Source organism: Gadus chalcogrammus, chromosome 14 (assembly GCF_026213295.1).
Source record: "Gadus chalcogrammus isolate NIFS_2021 chromosome 14, NIFS_Gcha_1.0, whole genome shotgun sequence".
In the NCBI taxonomy this organism is placed as follows: domain Eukaryota; kingdom Metazoa; phylum Chordata; class Actinopteri; order Gadiformes; family Gadidae; genus Gadus; species Gadus chalcogrammus.
In genome coordinates this window covers 21,338,652-21,364,972 of record NC_079425.1, presented here as the reverse complement: position 1 = coordinate 21,364,972, position 26,321 = coordinate 21,338,652, and the positions used below count along the sequence as shown (strand labels likewise).

At 42.0% G+C, this 26,321-nt stretch overlaps 2 protein-coding genes and 1 long non-coding RNA gene across 3 annotated transcripts; all 3 read left to right on the top strand.

The window, feature by feature from the left end:
- Positions 1-120: 120 nt before the first annotated feature.
- LOC130403520 (uncharacterized) lies at positions 121-6,124 on the top strand. The gene is made up of 7 exons (XR_008904110.1): positions 121-300; positions 449-3,991; positions 4,242-4,335; positions 4,659-4,831; positions 4,986-5,066; positions 5,163-5,243; positions 5,661-6,124. It is a non-coding gene; the product is annotated as an uncharacterized LOC130403520 (long non-coding RNA).
- Positions 6,125-8,081: 1,957 nt separating this feature from the next.
- LOC130403195 (uncharacterized) lies at positions 8,082-11,935 on the top strand. The gene is made up of 3 exons (XM_056607410.1): positions 8,082-8,598; positions 9,743-10,006; positions 10,557-11,935. Exons 1-3 carry the CDS (start codon positions 8,187-8,189, stop codon positions 10,778-10,780), a joined length of 900 nt encoding a protein of 299 aa, XP_056463385.1. The 5' UTR covers positions 8,082-8,186; the 3' UTR covers positions 10,781-11,935.
- Positions 11,936-12,101: 166 nt separating this feature from the next.
- Positions 12,102-26,035, top strand: rab8b (RAB8B, member RAS oncogene family). Its single transcript, XM_056607409.1, has 8 exons — positions 12,102-12,370; positions 17,761-17,821; positions 18,404-18,464; positions 19,587-19,664; positions 19,847-19,936; positions 21,637-21,702; positions 21,790-21,840; positions 22,355-26,035. The coding sequence occupies exons 1-8, from the start codon at positions 12,247-12,249 to the stop codon at positions 22,448-22,450; spliced, it is 627 nt and encodes a 208-aa protein (XP_056463384.1). The 5' UTR covers positions 12,102-12,246; the 3' UTR covers positions 22,451-26,035.
- Positions 26,036-26,321: the final 286 nt, after the last annotated feature.

The following is a 26,321-nucleotide window of genomic DNA, read 5'->3' as shown; positions in this document are numbered from 1 at the left end:
GTACCGCCGTCACCCACCAGACGGCGACCGAGAGCAGCCCTTTCGCCTCCCCAATCAGCGTGATTGGGGGACACCTGGCCGGTGGCAGAGTAGCCATGTTAAAAGGAGGTCAAGGACAGACAGGAGGGGAGCACGGCAGCGACGCGGAGATAGAGGCTCACGGAGATCCTATAGGACTGAATGATTGTGTTCCATGTAAACCATAATTGCCTGTTGCAATGAACGCCGCGAACGGCTTTAAACCCTGTTCTACACTAAAGACTTTTTGAAGTAAAGAGGAGCATCTCATCTGAACCTGATGTGAGTAGAATTGTGTGGCAAAGCACAACTGACGTGACTTGTATGTTGTATATAAATCAATGATAATGTGTGAAGGAAATCGGGGATTGTGGTGGTTTAACTCTCATTTGAAATTTGGACCATGAGTAAACTGTTCCTTCCTTCAAAGGTCTATCATGGATATTTAACTGCAGTTCTGTGAGTATCCCAACTTAACCATGAAGATGAACTGCAAACTGTAAGTCATTAATTTCTCATTATGGGCACATTGTTGTATTTTGGCTTCATGGTGAGTTAACCTGTTACCTGAAGGTTGATCTGAGTAGTAAGGAAGTTTTATTGGTTCATGGGTTACCTAGGTGTTTGGTTTATGTTGGTTTTAATGATTTGTTAAAATGGTTAAAGGCTCCAAGTTATTGTTGTAAGCTGGAGTAATGAGTTTGGTTCTGATATCAGTCTTTTCAGCTACTCTCCTGATCTCTGCCTCTTCATTACATGAGTGTTACTTTGCTGATGACGGGTGTGGTCTGAGTGAGCGGAGGTGCATTCTGGGATACAGAGCTGTCTGAAGTCTACAGGTCTGTAGACACGCCCCCTCAGGGGAAACCGAGTGTTTGAGAAACTGTCGTGATGTCAGTTACATGGACTGGAATGTTCTTAAAGATGGAGACAGGGATTCAGAAGGAGAAACACCAGGGGGAGATGAGGGGGCTCCTCATTTCAATGACTAAAACACAACTTCAGTCTGACACAAAGAACCACGGAACACATTCAACAGTCTCCTCCAGGCATCGTGACTCCTCGGGAACAGTTTCATTTCCAAGAAGGTCTTATTTGGGGCCATCCCCATTTGGATCCTGCTCCTCAAGAGCCACCCCCCTCCACTGGGTGGTCTTCTGCACAGATGACCTCCTTCATGTCCTCAGGCTGACTAAAGCTGCACCGTTTCTTCTGTGAAGGCCCGTCATTCAGGACACCAATGGACTACAAAGACATGACTTCAGAGACGTTGAATCAACCTGGGACACATTTTGGAGACGTCACGCATAATCCATCACCAATGTGGGACGCCACTGAAGAATGTTGTGCATAATTTACATCTCTGGAGACATTGGTTGTTCTGTTATGGGTGCCCTGGCAGGAGAGCTGGGGGGGGGGGGAAATGTTATTTGGCATGAGGTTTTAAACCTGCATGATTGTTTGGCCTTTTATGGCTCAGTGGTGTGTTTGTGTTTTGGGTTTGACATGAGATGGATGATTTTTGAGCATGGATGCGTCCGTCCGTGCGTCCGTCCGTCCGTGTCCCACTCACACCTGGCATGGGGTTCTACGTGCGTTTCCTGGGTTCTATGTGTGCGTGTCCGGCTTGCTTTGACAGTGATAATGTTCATACGGGGGTCTGTGTGATTGGCTTGGGATATTGGAATGGTCAAATAAATCATACCTCATGGATGGCCACACGTTTACTGAAGGGCCTCCAGTAGACATGAAGAGCCCTGAGTTACCCTCTGGAGTGATATCCAACACACTGGGCAGGAAGGAGAGTATCCAAATCAAGTGTAAAAGGATGAAAGCGGCGTGTTCAGATCAGTGACTTCAAACTAGGACTACACCAATCAGGATCAATGGAGGATGGACACCTAAAGGCATTCCACAAGGAGTCTGAAGTTGGAAAGGGTCCTCAATGGATATTCAAGATGACCTTCAGACCTGTAATGAGACTGCTCTTCCTACCTGGCTGGATTGATGGAGAGCCCTGTGGATCTTGTCTTGCTCTCAGTTGCACGTCTTCTCAGGCTGAACTGTATTTGTTTCGGACAGGACTAGCTGAACGATTGGTTCCCTTAAATCAGAACCAATCCGGAAACTCCAGCTAGTGCGCTCTTCGGGCTGAAGTTGTGCTCTTCAGCTGAGGAGGTAAGGAAACCTTCACTGGGGCTTCAAGGTGTAAAGAGGAGAATGTTTCAAAGTGTTCCATGGTACTCTGATTAAGCCCGTTGTTGTGTTCCACTGGCTGAGAGGAAGAACCCACACATCTTCATCTTGGCCTTTCTCCTCTGAGAATCCTGGCGCCATCTTGAAGGATATTCCAGCTCATGTAACTGATGTCACGGCAGATTCTCAAACACTTGGTTTCTCCTGAGGGGCGTGTCTATAGAACTGAAGACTTCAGACAGCACTATATCCCAGCATGCATCTCGGCTCACTCAGACCCCACCCCCATGAGTAGGATGCAACACTCTATTGATGGAGATGTAGAGTTTTATAAGTAACGAGGGAGCAGACTAAGGTGATTAGAACCCAATGGCATGTCAAGTCTGTAAATCTTTAAACCATGAAGATGGTTGGAAAGTTCAGGAATTGGGCTTATTTTTATTATGGGCAGTGCTTTCGCTCAGATGCCCACTTCTCACTGGAGCTGTACATGTGTTGGCTGGCTGGCATGATTTGCTGTTGGTGATGAGGCATTCAAGGTGACTTTGCAGGGCTATGGTCGGCTCTCTGTGAGCTCAACGTTTAGATTTGCTCTGTATGGTTTGTACCCTGAATAATCTAGATAATTGTAATATGTAGACACGGTTTTGTATTGAATGGTTCCAGGATTTTAGGTTTAAAGTTGTCGTGGGACGTACATGGTAGTTAGTTTCTTCGTACGGTTTTGAGTGATATAACATGTACACACTGGGTGCATAATAATTTAAAGGTACACTGAATAGTAGTAAAGTAATGACCAACAGCAACAAACAGATCTCCTCAAGGTAAGTCTGTTGGCTGTGTTTTAATGAAGACCATCGCTGGACTTCAGGATCTTCCTCCGTTCAGCTCAAGGTGAGGCGCTGGTTCTATTTTTTTCTTTGGTTGGTTCCGGCCGGAATGTTCGGATTCCAGTCGGACGGTTTGTGCTTCCCGCCGTGGAAGGTTATGAGTGCGGTCACTTGATTTAGTCCCAATGGTTAGCATAGAACGTTGTAGTCTTGACAACCATAAGAAACCACCTGGCAGTTAGTTGGACGGGAGTCCCCTGAGGGAATCTGGCGGAACGTTCTGGATTGTATTTGCGTAACCTCGAGCCGTTGCCAACGGAAACTATTTTTCAGTCAGTTTCCATTGGGAATGGTTGCCCCCCATATTAAACAACTTGAGTTTGATATTAAATACATACTGACACGTACGTCGTACATTATGTTGATAATTTCCAATGGTTGCGCCGTACTTTTAACCACGATGACGTGACGGGTCTCTCACTGCGTACAAAACAGCGTTCTACTTGCGGGCCCATTTTTGACATCAGTGAAGGCTGAAAATCATTTCAAGGTGGAAGATAATTTGACATTTCTTCAACGGAACCCAGCACCTGAATATGGCTGAGTATATTTGATTTAATATCGATACTGCTTAGTGTTCTTTGTTACTTCAGCTTTTGTACTTTCTAAATATCTGCTGTCATTAATTGCCACAGAAGTTAAACCCTACCCAATGGAATGACATTAAACAACGACTTTGGTGCAGAGTTACCAACTGGATAATATCAAAGCTAAAATAATGGCCGTCCTACCCACATGTTACAGTAGAAGATACTCTAGAACTGTACAAGGTTAAAAAGGTAACGTGTAGTTTGTCCTAAGGTGTCTGCCTCCTCACCCAGAGCAAGACCTCCACCTCCTCACCCAGAGCCAGACCTCCACCTCCTGTCAGAAGTCCTCCAGAACAGGTCAGTGCTCTGGTGTGTGAGTAGAGTCTTCTCAGGTCAGTTTCAATGCATGGCCTGAACCACTTCTTTAAACTTGTGGACTGCTCTGTCTTCATTCCCAAATACGGGATGCTCATGTCTGGTCTCAAGTCTTTTCTAGCCTTGAGTTACAAAATAATAGTTCAATTAATTGTGTAACTCGGTTTCGGATGAGTCAATGAAGTTTATTGTTGGGCTAATGCTGATGTAAACCTGCTGCTATTGCTGATAGGCGAGGCTGAGAGGCTGGGGACCGGACGCTTGTGGTTCCAGGATGGACCGGAGACTGAGGCTGGAGACCAGGGGCCTGCAGCACCGGACCAGGGGTAACCATCACCAAGCTCATCTGAAACACTAAAATCCACGGTAGTTTAGGTCTGGTTTTGATCATCTTATGACTTTAATTCTGTGCCAAGCTGTGATTTGAGTTAATTCATACGGGGGTTATGTAAGAGTCGTATGAGCCATTAATGTTACTAGTGCTGCTAGGACCGAAGTGGATGAATTGCTGAACGCGACAATCTGCAGACGTTTTCTAATTTAAGTGTTTCAATTTGTCTCCCATTTTACAAGTGAAACTCAGATGCAGGAGGTGGGGCGTGTTCCGTCCCCAGGTGATTTACTGCTGAGACCAACTGTTTGTAATCAGACCAGGAATCCATGGCTGAAGGAGCTGATGGAGGAGCCATGCTGAAGGAACTGAAGGAGCTGATGGAGGAGCCGTGCTGAAAGAGCTGATGGAGGAGCCGTGCTGATTGAGGAGTCGTGCTGAAGGCCCTGGCTGGTGGGGGGCCCTGCCTGGTGAAGGACGTCTGTCGTGGGGTAGGTGGAGCTTGACTCTGAAGTGATCATCACACTCACTGCCACTTCTCGTTGAATACTGCTACCACAAACTACCGGCGTTTGTACCATATATACCAGACGACTACATCTGTTTTACCACATGTTAAAGCAAGACTTCCGCTGTTTGTTCCAGACCAGGACTCTGTCTGAGGAGAGCTGCTGGAGGAGCTGAGACGCTGGAGGATGACTAGGAATCGACCAACAAGGATTCCTCGTAAGTTTGTATTCACTTACATGGTTGACTTAAAGGGCAAAATACAGCTGTTACTTTGACATGCGTTAACCAACTACCGCTGTGTTTTCTTACTAGAACGTGTTTCTGGAGCGGAGGCGAGCTGGTAGGGGAGCCGTGAATCTGGAGGACGACATCACTCTACCAACCAGGATCCTCGTAAGTTTGCATAAAATAAACGGAGTGGACTTGTTGTAACGCAGGATTAGTTTGTCCAGTACAAGTTACTGCATCCTACTGTGGTGTTTACCAGACAAACTACAGCTGCTACTTTTCTACGCGCCATTAGTGCCCAACTACTCATGTGTTTGTGACCTTACATTAGAGAAAAACTACTACTGTGTTTGTTACCTTACATTGGAGACAAATTACGTTTGTAACCAGACCAGGTATCTTGAGGACTAATGGAGAAGCCGTCTCAAACCAATGGTGTCGGGTTCAAGTCCTCAGAATACAGTGATGCGTCCCTGAGCAAGGCGCCCTAAAGCCTGCCTGCTCCTTAATGACTTATCTTTGGTTCAGATAATGTTGCATCTTTTGAATATTGAACCTAATAAATGTCCTTGTTTCGTCCAGGCAATCACACCTGAGCTGACCCTCACATGAGCCTGTTGGGTCGGGGGTAGACACACCTGAGCTGAACCCGCCCTGATTCTGACATCCTGCTGGCCCGGTCTCTTCTTGACCACACATGTAACCGTGTGCTTCCACACGCCTTTCCCTCACGTTTGTCACTAACCTCACTACTCTCTTCTGCTTCCTCTTTTCTTCCTTATCTGTGGTTCAAACCTTTACACTGAAGGTGCGTCTTCCTGCCCTCAGAGGGTTCAGCGTTAGGGTTGAGAGTCAGGGTTTAGAGTCAGGGACAGAGCTGGTCAGGGAGGACTGCTTTTACACAAACCTCTTCACTTGCTTTCGGAATGGTCGTGACATTTTGAAAAGATTCATTTGGGAAAATGTTTTCCTCTGCTTTCCTTTACAAAATTGTATTAAACTTCTGTCAAGTGTTATTGTTTATATATTAAAATCCCAAATTGACTTTACATGTTTGGTGCGGTTCATTTAATTGTCCTTTAACTTGGTTAATGTCGAGCTAAACTCCTGCAATACATTTAATATACATGATTGTTATTCAGCAATGTTCACATAATCCATTTTGTAAAAATATGAAACCTCCATATTGCTACTAAATTCAAGCCTATTCATGTATTTAACAATGTATATCCCCCTGCCTCGATTAGGCCCTGAATGGAGACCCTGAACCCAGACATCCTAATCACAGACCCTGTGTTTAATTAGCCCTGAATAAAATGTTTGGGTTAAAACCATTAATAAAAGTAATTATTTATAAGTACTAGTCTAGATGGTCCTTCTGGCAAGAGAATAAACTGTTAAAAAAATAACCTTTTTACCACCTCCATGCAATATAAAGCATTTTCCGTCTGGGCTAAGCCCCGGATGTTTATGAAACCTAGAAACACCCCTGGCGACGGCCACGGCCAGATGGCCTAGTGTGAGTGCAGGCCTGAGAACAATGGGGCCAGTTGAGCCCGTTTAGGTGTGAAAACGGCCAGATGGCCTAGTGTCCCAACATTAGCAGCTCCCCACACGGAGTAGGCCTAAATGAAGGGCTTTAATTTCCTTATCTTCAAAATGTAATCATTTTGAAGATGAGGATGAAATTGAACTCCGTCATTTGCAAGCTGGGTGTCCTGAGTGGACCATTTATTTAATTTCTTAAAATCGTAATATGTTTGTTACTAGTAAGGGTTAGTTATTTGCATGGATTTATAATTTAATCTGATTTTTTTATTTTTTGCATTATATAAGATGATATGGCTCAGTGATGATTGCATTTGTGAAAAATTAAATGCATGTATTTTAAATACAAAATAATTAAAAAAATAAATAACAAACCCGAACCGCGCACGCGCAGTTTTGCGCCCTGCTACGGTCCGATCGGCGCGGTGGGCTCCCGCTAAGCACATCTGTGATAACAAAAAAACGCAACAAACTACCACCAGTGAAGTTACAAAATGGACTACACGCTTATCAGGACGGTTTACCGAGATATATGACGGAACGACCCGAGGTGTCCCATGCTGTCTCTACATCAGGTGCAATGATTGTTTCCATTTAGTTGACCACTATTTTCCAGTAAGAGTTTAGTTGTTTCAGTGGGTAAAGCTACCTTAAGTGCTATTACACACATTTTCTTTTTTATTTAAATTACTATGGAATCAGTAAGCAAAAAGTATAGTCAAGCTCACCGTGTTGTAGTTTCATCCTTTTGTAATAAAGTTCATACCAGACAAATTAGTCAAAATCATCCACAATAGAGCTATGAAAGATTAAAATATATCACTCCTTTTTAACAGAACGTTTTTTTTTTTTTAAGTGATTTGCAGGTGTACAGATGACTGTCTTTGTGTGTTTACAAACTGTGACTTAGTGCAGCTTTACAACTACCATTGTTTTTACAATGGCATCAACTGGCCCCATTGTTCTCAGGCCTGCATCCACACTAGGCCATCTGTTTACAGAGTGACAGAGGCATGGATGTTGTTCTTGTCTTCCTGGCATTTACAAACATTTTGGTAATATGGGTAATATAGGATAGTTGTGATCTTAGAAACACAACTGAGCCCTAGCCCCATATGTCTATGTCTCAAGGCAGATCAATAAGGAATGATAAATTACATTTTGACGCATGTAAAAAAAAACATAGACATGAATGGTGAAAATGACGTCTTTTCTCCTAGGGGGAATGTCTTTGTGGATATCTGTAATGACAATTGTGGATAGGAGGAATGTAGTTGGGGATATTCGAAAGGTTAGTTTTGACTAGGCAAAACTGATTTGCAGATATCTGCAACACATAACCAGTCTAGCGAATTTATGTCAAATCGGCTTGCCATACGGAACAGCCCCTTGGCCACGGCACACATGGGAGAGGTGTGCCATGGCCTAAGTACAGATGCTAATGAGATGACACGTGCACATGCGCGGATACGCAACGTGAGCTGGATGACGTAGTCCTTGCGCGACCCTTCTTTCTTTATAGGTCCATTCCCTTCTTCCCCACAACAATCACTTTAAACAATGGCGGCAAGCGGTTCACGAGTGGGTTTACGTTGGGGCGATAGTGAAGTCGAGTGTTTACTTGAAATTTGGGCCGACGACAGCATTCAGTCGCAGCTGGACACCACACACAAGAATTCGGGGGTGTTTGGTGCAATACGTGACTATTTAGAACATCGTGGATACCACCGAACTATGGGACAGTGTCGGGACAAAGTTAAAAAGCTGAGGTTCCAATACCTCAGAGTGCGGGACGCACTCCGCAGGTCAGGCTTGTCTTCTGATGAAAAGGGCCGGTTTCCGTGGTACGACGCTGTCGACCTGATAATTGGCCATAAAACAAGCAGCGTGCCGAGAGTTTTGGAGTCGAGTCCGGTGTTCTGCAGGTTGGAATGCACGACGGAGGACAATAAACGTGAAACTCCATTGAAAGGTGAGTAACGTTGGTCTATGTTAACTTTAGCTTCTATTGCTCATATTTATTTAAAAATGGGTCTTTTGTGTATTTGGCTTAACGTATGATCTGCCGAGATTTAGCATTTGCTTGCATTTTAATTATATTTTGCGTGTCGGTAGTAGCATTGTAACGGAGTAGTTACTGCTACTCTCTGTGGGCCTCATTAGCCTGCTCAGCTAACATAACTAGCAATGTTACGTACATTTAAAATGAACCAATTGTTTTCCCAGGGGAACATGACATTAAATTCCCCCAGAAGGTCACTTGAGTACCTGTTAAGCCCCTAATGTGTTTGCATCTATGCATTGAGAACAACTTGGTTCATTATCCAAAATGCAGGTTGACTGAAATCCTTGGGACCAGACCAGTAGGTGGCGAACATGAGCTCGTGACCAAATGCAGGCTACATGAAGAAATAATTAAAGCAATAGGAGCTTACCTTGATGCTGCTGTAGCTAACAGCTAGGAGTAGGTGAAAAATAACATATTGTTGAATATTGTTTTTGTACTTTAGATGTTAATGACATTGAAACTTTTAATATTTAACAATGATATTATGATATTTATATTAAGGGAGAGAGGGCAATGAGAGGGAGTCAGTGGCCGGAAACAGGGAAAAGGAGACCAGGTTGAAGTTAATTTGTTGTTAGATATTCATCAGCAGTTCCTGCCGTGCTTTCAGTCTGTCTTGGCGGACGACCAAGGGACACCCACTTGCTCCTGACACTTGCTTCCACATAGCGTCAATAAATGACCAATGCAGAACTGTTCTACTAGGTGTACTACTAATTTCTAATAGAGCCTGGATAGTTATGGTAACGCATTGTAATGGCATGCCCTCTGGGTATCAAAATAAGCCACAAAAAAACTGTAGGGACAGTCACTTCAGTCTCGCACACATGAAAGGAGAGGAAAGGAGTTTAAAACTTCAAAAAGTAGAAATTACATTGTGTGACATGGTAGAAAAACGATGTGCTATGGCCCCTGACATAACTCAATAACTTTTAAAGGAGCACCAATGGTCAATATTCAATCTACATTGTAAACATTAACTGTCTTATCTCATAACCTCATATTGTGGTTCTTGCATGCATTTTTTGATCTATCCGTCTCCTGTCAGTCGCTTTGTGTCGCAGGCGCCGGAAGGGCCTCCGCGACAAGTACATCCGGGAGGTCAGGAAGGAGAAGCAGGCCATCAAGAGTGGGGAGATCGTAGGCTCACAGGGGAGTTGGAGACACACTGCTGACCGGGCCTTCCTCATGGAGCCGCCTGGGGCCATGAAGAACTGGACTGGGGGAGGAGGAGATCACAGCAACACCGAGCCCGAGTTGCCAGTGGTCAACGGCGAGGTCCACGGTTGTGAGGAGAAGCCAGCGGAAATAGGTGAGTGTCGTGCTCACAGTCGGCAGAGAGACGTCTCAGATGGTCTTGTGAAGTCAAAGTGTTGAACGTTTTGGGGACATAATCTAATTGCGATTATTTCGACCCAAGATTGCGATGTAGTACGCAATATTTATTTTTAAAGTTACTTATGTTCTGTATTATTCACTAAATACAAGCAATAAATCATTCTAGAGTATGACCAGCACAACATTGGAAACAGTCAAAATATAAACTGCTCTTTCCTTTAGGCCAGGACTATGTGTTGAGATTAATTGATTAATACGAATGTTACTGATCTCCAGTGAGTAGCAGTATATATATTATTTTTTTAACGCAGCCTTTGCAATATGCAAAGCGTGGTCTATTAGATTGCGATGTCTGTTTGAATTCGATTTGATGGTTCAGAACAGATACAGGTCATGGAGGAGAAGGTAAGGGCTTGGGCGTCTTTCTTAAGGGTTGAGATGGGTGGGACTCTGGGGGTTGTACACATCAGCCATGTCTCTCTAATGATGTTTCGTTTTTTGCGTTGATTCATTCATCTCCACAGAGGTTAAAACTGAGGATGTTGAGGACGAGCCTGAGGAGGAGTCGACTGCGGCCCATGGCATGGGGAGCTACACGCGGGCACTCTCAGAGCCGACCGTTCAACAAAGCTCGGCCAAACTCTTCTGCCAAAGCATCGTGCCTCATTTGGAGAGGCTGCCTCTAGAGAAACTCATCCAGGTGCAGATACAGATCCTCCAAGTGGTTCAAGATGCAACGGGCAGCTAGTCTTTTTTTTATCACACACAAATCTAAAATAAGCTTCAGCATCACAGAGATGCATTTTAGCTAACAATACAGAAGTAATTGTTGTTGTAGAATTGTTCTCCTACTCTCCCATATTGGGAAGAACATGGGATTAAACGTTTGAGGACCTTTTTGTGGTTTTTTTTTTATGAACGTTTTTTTTATGGTGAAGAAATGGACAACAAACCTGTCATTTACTTGTATCCTTAAGGGTTTTTGATGAGATTTTTTCTTTTGGCATTGTGTTAAAACATTGTAAATAATGTGTATTTGTTTTCTCCAATTTCATTTTAAAATGATGACAACATTTGTGCTACTGCGTTTCAGTAGTTATATGAGTCCATGCCTGGGAATGGGGAAATGCACCCTGGTTTTTAGCATTTTTCACGAAAGCCGGTCTATGTAATCTCTCCTCCCTACCGCTTCAGCATTAATCACGAAACACAGCGCAACAATGGTTTTATGGCTAAGTTACATTTCCTAGGATACCACCATTTCAAGCGACAGCATCCAATGCTGCGACCATGACACTATTTTTGTAGTTAAACAGGCTGAAGGATGTGGAGGAGAGCAACACTATTTCACTTTCTTCAGTCAAATCCACTAACATTCCATGCACTAGATAAGGATATATCTAGAATATTTTCCATTTGGATATCTGAAATTAATGTTTTGACTTTGACAATTGGATTGTAGATATCTGAAATGTGAATATTTCCTAGTAACAAGAGATATATTTATCTATTTGTTTGTGTAGGCGGCCTATGTTTGAATAATGCTATTGTGGATATCCGAAACTGAAAGCCCAATAAAGCGAAAGTGACGTCACATGTCCTAGGAAGAATGACGTTGATTACCGAGGAAAATTGTGGATAGGAATAATGTCATGGCTGGCTGATATCTGAACGCTTATTTTTGATTAGGAAGAACTGAATCACGTATCTGCAACGTATGATCCAATCTCGCTCTTAAATGTTTAAACGGCTTTGCCATACTACATGTCATCCACAACCACCTCCACCTCACTATGTCCTTTGTCGCTCTTTATACCTTGTCCCCTTACTCGCTAAAGCCGTTTTGGCAAAAAGCCTCGAAGGCAAACTTCTTGCATTGCACCCCCAATAATATGCATTATTATGGATATGGATTTGTACACAACATATAGTAGACAAGAAAAGAGTACACAATGTGGTGCGTGCGTGTGTTGTCTCGTCGGTGAGAAGCAGCATCAATTACCTAGTCTCGCGTGGAGAGGAGCCAACCACGCGATATTAGGTAAGCGATGCTGGTACTCACGTGTCAAGGTAGACGCCTCCCAGACAGCCTCCCCCTCCACTCACTGTACTGTTACAACACCGTGCGATACCGTTACACTTGTGGAGGAGAAGAAGAAGGGTCTTGGGCGGGTGCCGATTCCGATCACACGTTCAGAAAAGAAAGGCGCGACTATGGCGAAAACGTACGACTATCTCTTCAAACTGTTGTTGATAGGGGACAGCGGGGTCGGGAAGACGTGTCTGCTGTTCCGATTCAGTGAGGACGCGTTCAACACAACATTTATATCAACGATAGGTGAGTTCCTTGTGTTTGTCTTTGTATGTGCGCCTTTTGAGATGCACGAGGGGTGGTGTACAGATGATGTGTGGTTGTAGTCAGATGTGTCATTGTATGATCTATATTGTAAAGGATGACTGCACATCGGGAGGCCCTTTACAGAGATAGTAAGCGCCGCTGCTTCACTGTATCGGTATGCGCCTCATCCGAAACGGGAGGGTCGTGCTTGACTTGTCAAGTTATTGTCAGTTTCTCACTATATTTACCATAATGGCACCGAGGTCGTTATTTAATTAGTTAATTGGTTGAAAAACGGACGCGGACTAAAATCGTAATATGAAATAATTCAATCTTGAATTCGAAAATTGTCAACGCCAACTATAAATTAGTCCATGTGCTTATGCTATGGCAATCATAATACTAATAATAACATACGTTATTACGTTACGTGATTGTATTTCGTATTAACACGTATACCCTCAACTCATCAGGCCTTTATTTATGTAGTGCATACAATCCCGTACAATAATCTCATACTTTACCTTTCTAGGTAGTAAATGACACAATCTAAGTGGAATATGGAGGTCACGGGTCATTAAGTAGTTAGGACCACGAGGTGAGGTAGGCCTTCAGATGAAAACGAAAATGAAACTTCCAGTTGCCCCATTAATGGGATGGCCAAGGTCATTGGGGAAATCAGAGAGGAAGACACTCACAAGCAGCCTTGGATTGACTATACAGCCAAACTGCTTTCACATCCAGCAAAATTAGCCAAAGTACCATTTTGCGTTGAAATGCTGGGGGGATTCTTGATTGCTGTTTTTATCCAGCATGATTCTAGAGTGTGGACACCATTTTATCCACAGATTGTCTTAAATTATTCTAGAGACACAAATTTCATAAATTGGTTTAGTAATGAGTGTGTTGGTTTCTTCAAGTAGCGAACTAGCTGGGCTAGAATGGAAGTCAATGGGGCGAGTTGTCACTCTGTTGAAATGTGACGTTATAAATAGTTTTTCAAAACAGGAAGTTCAGTGTGAATTGATTCTTGCCTCTGTTCTGCGACGAAATACGTTGACTTTACTTTCTTGGCGGCGGTTAACGTTGTCACGTCACAAGATAGTGTCAATACATTGTCACAGTTAGTATCAGCCATTGTTGGGTCGAGTTGGACTCTAGACAGACACACACACACACACACACACACACACACACACACACACACACACACACACACACACACACACACACACACACACACACACACACACCGCGCATTAACACACACATGAAGAGATGAACTTGAACACACACACACACACACACACACACACACACACACACACACACACACACACACACACACACACTAATGCATGCACTGAAACATACAGTGTCTCTTTGTCTTTCCTGTGCGTCAGTGCAAGCGGACAGAATTGCTGCATTGTTCTCTTCTGTCTTTCTGACAGAAACCGGAAGTGGGAACCGTCTTATTCTATTCGACAGGATGATGGCCCTGCCGCTGTGCTGTGCTGCCTAGGAGTTAGTCAGTGTTGTCGAGAGCAGACCACAGAGTGCACTGAGTATAACAGCATGACCCAGAGTCTGCTGCTGTTGTCAGCTGCCTGCAGCCCTTTGTTGAGGTTAGGTTCCAGCTCCCTGCTGCTTACGGCGTATCTCCATCTCTCTGCTGGTACTGAGAAGGAGCTCATGGGAGAGCAGAACCTAGACTAGCATATGAATGAAGGTATAGCAAATCACTGCTGAGAACAATGTAAACTAAAGCGGTAATGCAGCCAACTTTGTTTTATTTCCTTAAGGATAAGATCCTGAGTATGAATTGATATAGAAAGGTGACATAGGGCACAATTAAACCTGATAATGTCCCTGTTTCATTAGTCACACTAATAGATTAGTTGGCCAAAATACCCGCCTACGATCTAGATTTACAACCCCTCGCCACTCTTCCATCTTGCTCTATCTGCATCTTTTGTTGAGAGTGTCATGCGACAACCTAATGTCAAAAATGATACAACTCCCCGAAGTGCTTGACTAGAGTTGAGCCCACACACCTGGGGGGGAGGGGGGGAGGGGGGGGTGCAGAGCGGGGGGATGAACGAGCTCCCACAGTCCTCTGCTCTGCTGCTCAGACAGAGGTCACACTGTACACTGAGTCCCGTGAGGGTCAGCTGACCAGCTCCACTCTGTGTGTGTGTGTGTGTGTGTGTGTGTGTCCAGAAAATGTATTGACCTTTTGAATTGTGTCGGTATGTATGTAATTCTGTTGTTAGTTGGTCGTCACGTAGCATTCTGGGTCTCTCACACTTTGTGTCGAGACGAGTGAAGATGTGCATCAGAGGCGGTGTATTTATTTTGCTTTTATTCATGCATGAGGTGTGTAAAACTTTGATTCTCCTATGCGGTGGGCTGCACTTAGCTGATTATTTTATTTACACTCCATCAATATCTACCTCTGTCTCTTTTTGCTATTCTTTTCAGTGTGTAACTGTGTGTTATTTAATTTTGCTGTGTCTCATTGTTAACTTTGTCTGTAAGATATGTATCTGTCTCTGTGTGTCTCTGTGTGTGTGTCTCTGTGTGTCGTTTTACTATATGTGTGTTTCTATCTGTGTATAGCTGTGTCTTGTGGAGGATGGAGCGGTCAATGACCTTGTGGCTACAGCTGCTCTGATGCTTGTTTCCGTAACAACCACCAGCAACTAGGTTCCACTTCCTGTAGAGAGAGAGAGAGAGATGTGGAAAGGGAGAGAGAGAGAGATTTTAGCTGCCTGCGAGAAAGACCAAACTTTATGCTGTGTCTGAGTTAACATGAATCAACCTATTATTAATGTTTTTAATCATAAATAATTCAACCTCAGGAACATTAATAATGGCCAGGTCAAAATGGGAAGCAGAAAAGACTAATGTGCGTCATCAGAAAATAGATCCATAATTTAGTGGTAATAAAGATTGCGTAAAGTCAAATGGCCTCATGACTTAAGTACCGGTACTGATTTGAATCTATTGTACTTATCCACTAGTTTGTAGCTTATTCTTGGAAACAATGATTGACATTTGACCTCATTCACTACCAATAACCGACAACGTTGCATTCCAGTGTGTGCCTTGGTAATTAGGAATAGTTAACATGGTAACGTGACAAGCACATGCACTGGTGCCATTTGTGAAATCCCTGGGGGATATCCGGTGATGACGGTCTTAATTCCCCTGACGGGCTGCCCCCCCGAGGGACACACCCGGTACATAACCTGTTTCCGCTTCTTGAGAATTATTAAGCAGAACCAGACTGTTCGCTAACTGCAAGAATGGGCCTTATCTGACAAGCTGGACCCAGTTTCAGTGTTGGCGACAGCACAACATACAACCAGCCAATAACGTTCAACCCTGTAATCGACTACTGAGGCCATATTTACATATTTTCATGCTTTTAAAACATTGCATATTTAAGTCTAGATTTGCACCAGGATCAAACCATACATAGCAATACTATCAAGCCCACATCACTTGAATCTGTATGTCGTTTTAGATCACATTTTCCTGTAACGTGAAATTAATAGCCGCCTGTGTCTTCTTCACCAACTTTCGCTATCGACTTAACAGCAGCCATTCGCACAGTGCTCGCATTCTTGTTTAGCTTGCCGTATCTAGCGTTGTTTTGTTTCCCTGGCCCTGGCTAGCCTAGCTGTTGAGATAACTAATGCTGGGCTCTCCTGTTACGTGAGGTCCCAGATTTCTAGCAGGCGTGTTCCCGCTGGCACTCCCTGTATCACTTTATAGTGGCCCGACAGGGCTTTAAATTATTCCACAGCCTGCTTTATGTAGCTACAAGGTCAGAAATAGAGTACGACTATTGTAGAGACACATAATTGATAGTAGAGATCTTAGCCTTTCATCATCGATACATCTAGACCCAAATATCTGGTGAGGGCAACGACTAATAGAATGTCTCCTGGCCTTTTGCTAGTTGTCAATATGGCTGGGTTTTTGTGTGTGTGTGTGTGTGTGTGTGTGTGTGTGTGTGTGTGTGTGTGTGTGTGTGTGTGTGTGTGTGTGTGTGTGTGTGTGTGTGTGTGTGTGTGTGTGTGTGTGTGTGTGTGTGTGTGTGTGAGATGGATTTGCATCCGCTTGCTAGAGACTTGGTTTGGATGAGTGGCCAGGCCTGGCGGACAGGCAAAGCCACTCATTACAGCGAGGACTGAGAAAGTCGGATGGGGAGAGTGAATGAACGAGTCAGTGCACACAGTTGATTTGTGTAGTAATCAGGGAATCCATTATTCCTCTTTGCCCAAATGGTGAACCCCATGAGACAGCAGGCGTTTTTATGCCGCATTGCTCTTGACAGAAGGGCCTTTATTTGTTACACAGTAAGATCATCAACGATAGCTTATACAAAATAACTTGTGAAATTATATTATCGCGAGTGTCAAAATTACTTTAATTGAAACATGCTCTAAAACATGTAGATTTTTCCAATATTGGAGGAAGGAGCCGTTTTAATCTGTTATTATACCTCTAAACATTTAATAGTGGTGAACCTCTGTGGGATATCTAAAAATGTGATTTAAATATTGTAGTTTGTATTAGCTTTAGATTATCGTGGCAATAAAGGCTTCCATCACCCGGTGATGAAAGTCTCACAGTTCCAGATGTAGTTCTTTACTGTGTCCAATATACTGTATGTCCTCCTTAGCCTTGGGTTTCTCTTCCTGTTAATTATCTTCACCTGTGTTCTTTTAATCACCTGTGTATCAATGTTTCTCAGTTCATGTGCACCATGCTTCACGCCATTTTTTTATATTGTGTTGTGCTTAATCCATCACTAGAGTCAATGTTTCTTTGTTTCAAGTAAGGACAAATTCCTTTCTTAATCGTGTCATTCAAAAGTAAAACCAGAGAAACGCTCTCCCTTTTCCAGTCCTCTGCTTCTGGGTCCGCCTCTCTACACCATTTTAACAGCAATACGTTTTCAATGAGTTATAACGGGACAATCCATCCCAACAGGACCCTTGTACTGTTAAACACAAACATTTACTTTTACCTCATCAGCCAATTTCCTCTAAACCAGATGTTTCTGTTTGTTTGTGGGCTAGCCACATCAAGTGCGAGGTGGTTGGTGTCCAAGTACCACCACAAATAATGTATTCATGGTAACATCGGGACATTGCGAAGTATTGATAATTAAATCATGACTTTTCGTTTGTTCCTTCCTGATATCCTTTTTTGCATTCTTTTATTACAGATGCCACCTGCTCCTGTCATAATAAACGTCTAATGAATTGATGACACATTGTTCAATGTGTTTGTACTACACAGTAGTAGGACTGTACATTATTATGAGTGTGTGTTATTTAATTTTACCTCTATCCCCCTTGTCTCTTGTCTTCCAGGGATCGACTTCAAAATCAGGACAATAGAGCTAGATGGAAAGAAGATCAAGCTGCAGATATGGTAACCGAGTCTACTTATAGGCTGACATGAATGAGTTCTTTGCCATGTGCTACTTGGCACCAACTTCTGTTTGTTTTGGTATTTCACAAACAAACATTTGTGCTGTTTTCGACCTTCTTTATCTACCGGTCCCTTGCTTGTGCCCCTCATGCAGTGAGGCTATGTCCTTAAACATTAGGTACTTTTGAACGGTAAAACGTTTTTTAACGTGTGGCATAACTCCACATAATAGGAAACTGCCAATGGAGAAATTGAAGTGTTACCATGTGATGTTTTCGGTGTTGCAGCAACTGACTGCTGACTCAGTTACTGCATTTTAGAAAAAGCATTGCGTCCACAATATGTTTGGAGTCAACTAGCAGGGCTATCGAGTAATCGGAAAATTAAAGTTTGTCTCTATTCCACTTTTTGAAAAATTGACAAATCTGTATCATTGTGGTTGTACTTATCAAAATGAAAACTTATTTTCTGGTCACACATAAACAAAAGTGTTTTTTCTTGTTGATGCTAAATCTACACACACTCGGTCCTTGATTTTAAGTGTGTCCTGTAGTGAGTGTTGTGTTTGTGTGCCATCTCCAGGGACACTGCAGGCCAGGAGAGGTTCAGAACCATCACCACAGCCTACTACAGAGGTGCCATGGTAAGACAACATCACCACCAACCCAACAGCAAACCCCACGAATGAAGGCACATTACTTCATTCGTGTGGTCTGTTTACCCTTCTGTTCTACTAATAATAGTAACAACCCCTATACCATTGCTATTATTTTAATAAAAAGCTACTACTACACCAATGTGGTGTACTTGTTAGTTAGTTAGCTCACTACGTTTAAGGTTTGCTTATATTGCTGCTTTTACAGAAACGGATCAAATGTAAATAGTGATTCATCCTTTAGCTATAGTTGTGTTATCCAGGCGCCCTGTGTGTTGCTATCCATGGGTATTGTGTGTTGTAATCCATGGGTAATATGTCTTGATATCCAGGCGCTCTGGGTGTTGTTGTCCAAGGGTCTTGTGTGTTTTTATCCAGGGGTAATGTGTGTTGTTATATCCAGGAGTCTTGTTTGTTGTTATCCAGGGGTAATGTGTGTTGTTTTCAAGGGTATTGTGGTGTAACCAGGGCTATTGTTTGTTATTTCCAGGGATATTGTGTGTTGTTTCCAGGGGTGTTGTGTGTTGTTTCCAGGAGTCTGTTCTGTTGTTACCAGGGGTCTTGTGTGTTTTCTCAAGGGATGGTCGTGACTCGTGGTGGTCCCACCCCTGGTCTTCTTGCTACACTTCTGAACCCTGCCTGACCCCCTCTCCCTACAGCAGATCAGTCCACTCCCTTTCTTTAGCCTATTGTTTATGGCTATCTAGTTTGGTCTGTTTATATATGACTTCATCTATTAGGAATTCATTAATGAAGTTCAAATCGAAGTCTGACACTTTTCCAAGGGCTTTGTTCCATCTCAAATACAGATTGGAGGAGTCTTTTCCCTTTACTGTTCTTTACTCAGGAATCTAGCTCTTTATCTTCATAGTATTTTGAGACTTGTTTGTCTGGTGCAAAAGTGCTTTGAAATATATACAAAAGTCAGATAGGTGCCCAGTTCCTCGAAAGTGACCATGAGGTTTGTTTAACAAGCACTAGTCACACATGCAGCTGTGTGACTTTCATTACAGAGGTCACAACCTGAATGCCACTAGGCTGGGCACTTCCTGCCAATGTCAAACTGCATGTCACTTCCTTTGGAACCATTTCCTGTTCTTTGTGTTCCAGGGCATCATGCTGGTGTATGACATCACCAATGAGAAGTCCTTCGACAACATCAAGAACTGGATCCGCAATATTGAAGAGGTTTGTGTAATGGTTCATACTCTGTAAACATGTAAAAAAAATTGAAAAACACATTTGTTCTGAGCATCTTAGTAAGACCAACCTGAGCTATTACAATTTGTACACACAATTGACTTCTTGACTGCTTGGCAGAATCCAATGTATGAAGATTTATGTAGAACAACCATTTATTGTATTTCCAGCATGCATCTTCAGACGTGGAGAGAATGATACTTGGGAACAAGTGTGATATGAATGACAAGAGACAGGTGTCCAGAGAAAGAGGGGAAAAGGTATGTGTGTGTGTGTAACCCCCATATTTGACTAATTGGTTCAGTATTCAGTGTTGGCCTCTTCCTCTAGCTATGCCCCGCTGGATCAACGAGTTGTCGATCGTTTGAAAATGTATGCCTAATATATAGTCAGTCATATAGTCAGTTATCAGTTTACCAAATCTGATGATTTAAGCAATATCTTGTTGTCTTTATAATATACAAATGGTTTCCTTATGACGTTACCTCCAAAGTCGTACTCATTACCTTGACATGTAAACTTAGTTGCCTAGGCTAAATATATATTCCTGATCCAAAGTATTTCATATTTTAAACATTTGTTATTGCAGTTAAATAAGGCTTGAGATGTGTGATGTACTCTGGCACAAACATTTATGCATTGCTGTTAAAATCGTGATCTTTATCATCTAATCATCAAAGTAATCCAAAGCTCTATTAGCTGCTGGTAAACAGCATGGCAATAAACAGAAATAGGCAAGGCAACTTTATTCATATAGCACTTTTCATACACAAGGCAGACTCGTGCTTCACATATAAACATTGTCATACAATTAAATTAATTAAAAAATAATTAATTAATAGAAAAGAAAACATATGCAAAAAAATTAGTAAAATATATAGAAAGTAAAGGCAAAGTTAAAAAAGCATTTTACAAAGTGCAATGTGTTTAAGATCAGATCAACATTCTCTCCGGTACTCCACTCAAACCCTTATCCTTCCTCAGATCATGTGCAAGAAAGTGCAATGTATTTAAGATTTAGCAGAAAGCTAAAGCAAACATAAAAGTCTTCAGTCTTGTTTTAAAAGTGGTCAGAGTTGGGGCAATTCTTAAATCCTCAGGGAGTACCTGCCAGCCAGCTTTTAATGTAAGCTACAGTTTTGTAAACAATGCCTGTGTCTGGCACACAAATTCCTTTGTAGCAGCAGCAGGGAAAACTATATCTGAAAGAACGCATTGTCCTATCAAGTTACTTATGGTCAAGGATTATTGTCAAGGAGAACAATAATTATAGGAGAACATTTTGAGATAAGTATCAGTACACCCCTTCTCATTTTGAAATACTATTTTCCCACATATCTTCTTCAAATGATGACATGAAGCCCAATGGCTTCAATTGTAGCCCCACTAAATTTTTACAGGAAGAAGCCAAAGCACTCCATACTGACCCAACCTCCAAATAAGGGTGCCTCTACGATGATAGTCAATCTGTGGCCCGTGGGTCTAAAATAGCAAACCTATCCTTTAAGGTCGCAATGTGAACAATTTCAGCTCCTCCCAGTTAGTCGGCGGGAAACAGTGTTAACAGTGTTATAGTGTTACAATAACAGTGCTCTGTCCACTCTCACTCTGCAACTATGTGACACAAGCAAGCGTAGCTCAACTAGTTGTGTGGCGTCAGCCATGGTTTTAGTAGTTTCATTGGTACGATCATTGTAAACAAAGAGGAACGAGCCGCTGAGGATTAGGATGTGGGTGTGATCTATATAGGATGTGAATATAGAATGTGGTTTCTTTGATAACATTATTGCAATCAATGTCAATCAGCATTGACAACCGATAACTAGGAGCTATTTGAAATGATACACGTTGCAACTTTTATCTTCTCTAAATGTTTTCTAAATTCATGAGAAAATAGTCACTGAGTCAGTCATCTATTTATGTCAAAGTAAAATGCAGTTTTCTTTTCCCTTGTTGTCAGTTGGCGATTGATTACGGGATCAAGTTCTTAGAAACAAGTGCTAAATCAGGCATTAATGTGGAGGAGGTAAGGAAGTTTTCCTGGCTAATTGGATCCCTGTTTTCCCTGTACATATTGTCAAATTCATGTGATTCCCTTTTATCTTTTTATCAGTCCTTCTTCACGCTGGGAAGAGACATTATGACACGACTAAACAGAAAAATGGTGAGTTTGAATCTGTGCCGTCATATATTTATATATGCCCTTATCAAACTCCACAGTTGGTAATGGTTTTGTAATTTGCATTATTGTGAACATACAACAGCATTTCTGAATAAACTGAATGCACAGAGAAATTTCAAAACTCTGTGTTTTTATAATAAGATAGTAAGTTATTTCCGACGTGGAAATTCATGATATTCTTGGTGAAGAATGAACTGCAATCTTTTCAACAAAATGTCTATCTCTATCAGCATGCTTTGCTGCCCCCTTGTGGATGAGTAGTTGGTATCGTGCAAGGACTGGACGCACACATTTGCTGTTCGTACAGATTTGGTTTGTTGTAGATTTATGGGAGCCTTTGTATGTTTTTCATAGATAACATTCCTGATAAACCAGGAAAAAATCCCCACAATCCCCTCAACCTGTACTTGTGTCTGATTGGCTGCTGTAGTGTGGTTCCCCTACAGCCCCACTGCCTCGCTGGCTCTGAGTCCCTTCTGTTTTTGTTTCCCTCCAGAATGACAACAGCCCACCAGGAGGTGGAGGAGGGCAGGTCAAAATCACAGAGAACCGCTCCAAGAAGAGCAACTTCTTCAGGTGCTCGCTGCTCTAGGTCAGCGACCCCCTCACCCACCATACCCACCACCCCATCCCTCGCCCCAACACACGGACAGCAACGGCCAGTCTGGCTGCCTCAGAGTAAAAGCCCCACCCGGCCCATCCGCCCCGGTCCTCCAGTACACACTCTGGGTTCCTGCTGACTCCGCAGAGGAGCAGGGCGTAGCGCTCTGAGGAAACGAGCAGCACAACTTCTGTTCCAGGGAGATACACGTCGGATAGGAAATGAGGAAGTGGGGATGAAGCCCGAGTGTCTCCATGTATTGCTTTGTCTTTTTGTTTCTCTCCGGTTGGAAGAGAGTCATGAACCCTTGTCTTCACCGCCGTGAGAGAGGGGCGTTTCCATTTGGTTTTGTGTCTTTTTGTATTCAGCTAAAACTGCCTCTTTTACTTAATCTTTTTTAAATCTATTTGGTGATTTCTTTGAGGGGGTCATTTAAGCAAGGAAAAGGAAATCACTTTGAAAATGGCAGATTCGATGTACTGTCATCTTGGTTCCGCCTTACAAAAGAGGAAAATGCTGACACGTCTACCATTGGAAAGTCTGAAGGAAGCCGCGGAGGGAACAAGAGACTTTTCACAGAGGTGTCATCATTGGACAACATGATGGGTCTGCTCCTTTAATGTACCAAGGCAGGGTCCATTCTGAGGGTTATCCTCACTAGCTCAGCATGCCAACCGGCCTCCAATACATAAAAGAGCAGATCCCTTAATCAATGTTATGTGTGACACCTGTGTTTGTCTTACAATGATGCCTCTCTGATAAGGCTGTATTGGAGAGGACATAATAGAAAAAGGGCGATACATTTAATTTTGACCAAAAATAACAATCTGTCCATTTATTGTCATTGTTTGCATTTTTTTTTATTTTTATATCAACCTTACATTTTAAGACTTTGCAGTAGCACCGAAGGAAAGAGTCGTTTCAAATTAGAAATCTTAAAAGTGTTGGATAAAAGGCTTTACTAGTTTTGCCTTTATTTAATTTGGCAATCTCAAAGGAAATTGCCTGAAGGCACAATGTGTGTTGATCAATCTGATTGATCAATCCGCCCTTGTTTGCTCAATCTGATCCATTGATCTGTACGTGTTTGTGGTATCCTAGTATCCAGTGAATCTTGAACGGAAGCTACCGCGATGGGGAATCAATACAAATTTAATTTAACAATGTGATGAAAGGAAATAATTTTCTTTAGTTTTCACTGCAGTGTCCTCTTCTTGAAGTCATGAATACTGTCCGTGTATTTTCAAAGATTTTGGGAGACAGTTATTGATGCCTTCTTATTTGAGAATTCACATCCACCATTAGTTTATTGTAGTGAATGACTGTGGAAGAAATGCATTGGATTATTTCCTGATCCCGATCGTTCGTGAATGCTAGCTTTTTATATGCAGCAAGTTGAACAGGAAATCATCTACACTGTGGTAGCGCTTTTCTATAATGTGCAATACCGACAAGTCTTATGTCTTCCCTACCCCAAAACACAGTGAGATCAGACACTGTTGATCAGAAGTTGAGTTAATGACCAATACCCACAAGATTTTCTCTGACCTTTGTGAGCTAAGTGTGTCCTTTTTATGCTAGAATTTTAAATTCCCTGTTTGATTCCTGGACCTCAATGATGAGGTGTTAGGGACATTGTAGCAGAATATTTCGACTTTCTCACCTCATCCATATCAAGTAGCCAATTTATAACAAGATCCTCGCCTAAATCCAGTCACTGAAAAGGATAAATTGAAAATTGGAGAATTGGCCGGAAAATAACATTTCCAATCCATTTTTTTTTTTTTATATTTACAGATTCATTTATTTAAGGGTTTACTTCTTCAAATAGCAGCATAATACCCCTGCTGTGTTAATCCTGTGTAATAATCATCACGTTTTTGTCAATACTGTATTTATATATTTTTGTATTTCATATCCAACTGGCACAATTCTTGAGCGTGCTTGTGAAACCATAGGAAAACCACTTTCACCACCTCTGATTAGAGAATGAGTTCATGTTAGTGGGTTTCTTTTTTTCTTACTTGACAAAAAAGAGGAATGTCCTACTGCGTCTGTTTAGCTAATAATTCTGTTAATGCATCTGTGTACAGTTTACAAACCAATGCAGCAGTAATTGTTCTGCTGCACTTTATTGTGTGTGTGTGCGTGTGTATGTGTGTGTGTGTGTGTGCGTATATGTGAGAGTGTGTGTGTGCTCTGTGTTTGCTTTCTGACATAAGGTGCATCAGTCATGTTGCCTACAAAGTAACAGCAGTTGACAGTCAATAAATGTGTATCATCTGCAAGGTATTTAAGCAATATCACACAAGAGGGAGTAATGTCCTAATGGATATCAGCACAGCTGTGACTCGGTCGCAGCCCGAGTGCCGAAGATCATCATGCATTTCAGTAGTACAGCACGAACTTGGGTGTGATATCGCTTTCATACAAAGGTCCTACAGGCTCCAATTACTGTAGTTAACAGTAATAAGAGACAACAGATTATGACTTCATTCTGTATTTAATCATTCGTTTGGCTCCGCCGACACCAATACTTCCCCTGCTGGACTGGGACTGGATTGTTACCCTGCAACACAAACATTGCCCTTCCTACTAGTTAGCTATTTTGAGTCGGTTTATACGTTACGGAAGGCCAGCTACATTTGATCATGTACATTTGTATGTTAACATTCATTGTGCAACCAGATAAAAAAGTCTGAGTACTGTTATGCTCCATATCAGCACTTTTGGAATGCCTCTTGTCCAATCAATTTAGTTGGGTAGAACTTACTGTTGTATAATGATAAATAATGTCGTATAAAATAAATGCAAGCAATTAATTTCCAAAGCAGAAGTTCCAATCCATATCCCCAAATTGCTTTTTTTTTGCAACAATGGGACATTTTGGGGAATCTTTTCTCTAAGGTGTAAAATCATTTTGACAACATTTCATTGAAAAACCGAAGTCATTCGAAATGTGTTGAACGTAAAGAAAATATAAATCTCATCAATGTAAAGTAGTCGGGAAATGACGCAGCCTATCAATGTGTCGACTAGTTAGACTGTTATTTTCATTCTCAATGGGTACACGGATTGTGTGTTAAACTAACAGGCACCCAAGGGAAAGCCTTACCAAACTACTATCCATATAGTTTGACAAGCAAAGGTATTTGGTAATAGTGCCTGCACATATTCTGTTCTGTGATTTGAAGCGTTCCAATGGGTTGCTGCTTCGATGTATCCCTGCTTTTCTTGTGATTGTAAATGAAAGAACAACTTTCCGCACAATCTTATCAACCATGGCTGTTTTGAGTTACATTCCGATGCCTTCTGTTTACATCTGATGTACAAAAATGCTTAATTTGCTACATTGTGTGAACGGACACTTTAACCAGTGAAACCTGCTCAGTTGGAAGAGAAACAATGAAAGCAGTCATGGGACCTTTTGTCTGACCAATAACTTCTGCTTTCATAAATAAATTTTGTTATAAGCATAAAATGTGTAGTCATCTGACTATTCTATCAATCAAATTCATTTTCTATTATGCCTATTCTTTTATTGTTTGTAATCGGACTAATTCCAAGTACAAATTTCTTTAAATCATTGTGAAGTGTGTGTGTGTGTGCCCACATGAAAAAATTCTATAGTTTACTATAGTAAATAAACTATGGTATACCCTATATATACTATAGTAAATATTGTAGGGTTTTTGAACCTTACTATAGTAGTTTTACTACAGTAAACTATAGTATACTACAGAAAATTCTATAGTTTACTATAGTAAATAAACTACAGTACATATACTATAGTAAATATTGTTGTGTTTTTTAACCTTACTATAGTAGTTTTACTACAGTAAACTATAGTATACTATAGAAA

Bases quoted from the DNA above. Each gene is read 5' to 3' on its own strand.
- LOC130403195 (XM_056607410.1), top strand. From the start codon at position 8,187: ATGGCGGCAAGCGGTTCACGAGTGGGTTTACGTTGGGGCGATAGTGAA. The intron at 8,599-9,742 runs GTGAGTAACGTT...GTCTCCTGTCAG, and splicing joins ACGTGAAACTCCATTGAAAG to TCGCTTTGTGTCGCAGGCGC. The intron at 10,007-10,556 runs GTGAGTGTCGTG...TCATCTCCACAG, and splicing joins GGAGAAGCCAGCGGAAATAG to AGGTTAAAACTGAGGATGTT.
- rab8b (XM_056607409.1), top strand. From the start codon at position 12,247: ATGGCGAAAACGTACGACTATCTCTTCAAACTGTTGTTGATAGGGGAC. The intron at 19,665-19,846 runs GTTTGTGTAATG...TTGTATTTCCAG, and splicing joins GGATCCGCAATATTGAAGAG to CATGCATCTTCAGACGTGGA. The intron at 21,841-22,354 runs GTGAGTTTGAAT...GTTTCCCTCCAG, and splicing joins CACGACTAAACAGAAAAATG to AATGACAACAGCCCACCAGG.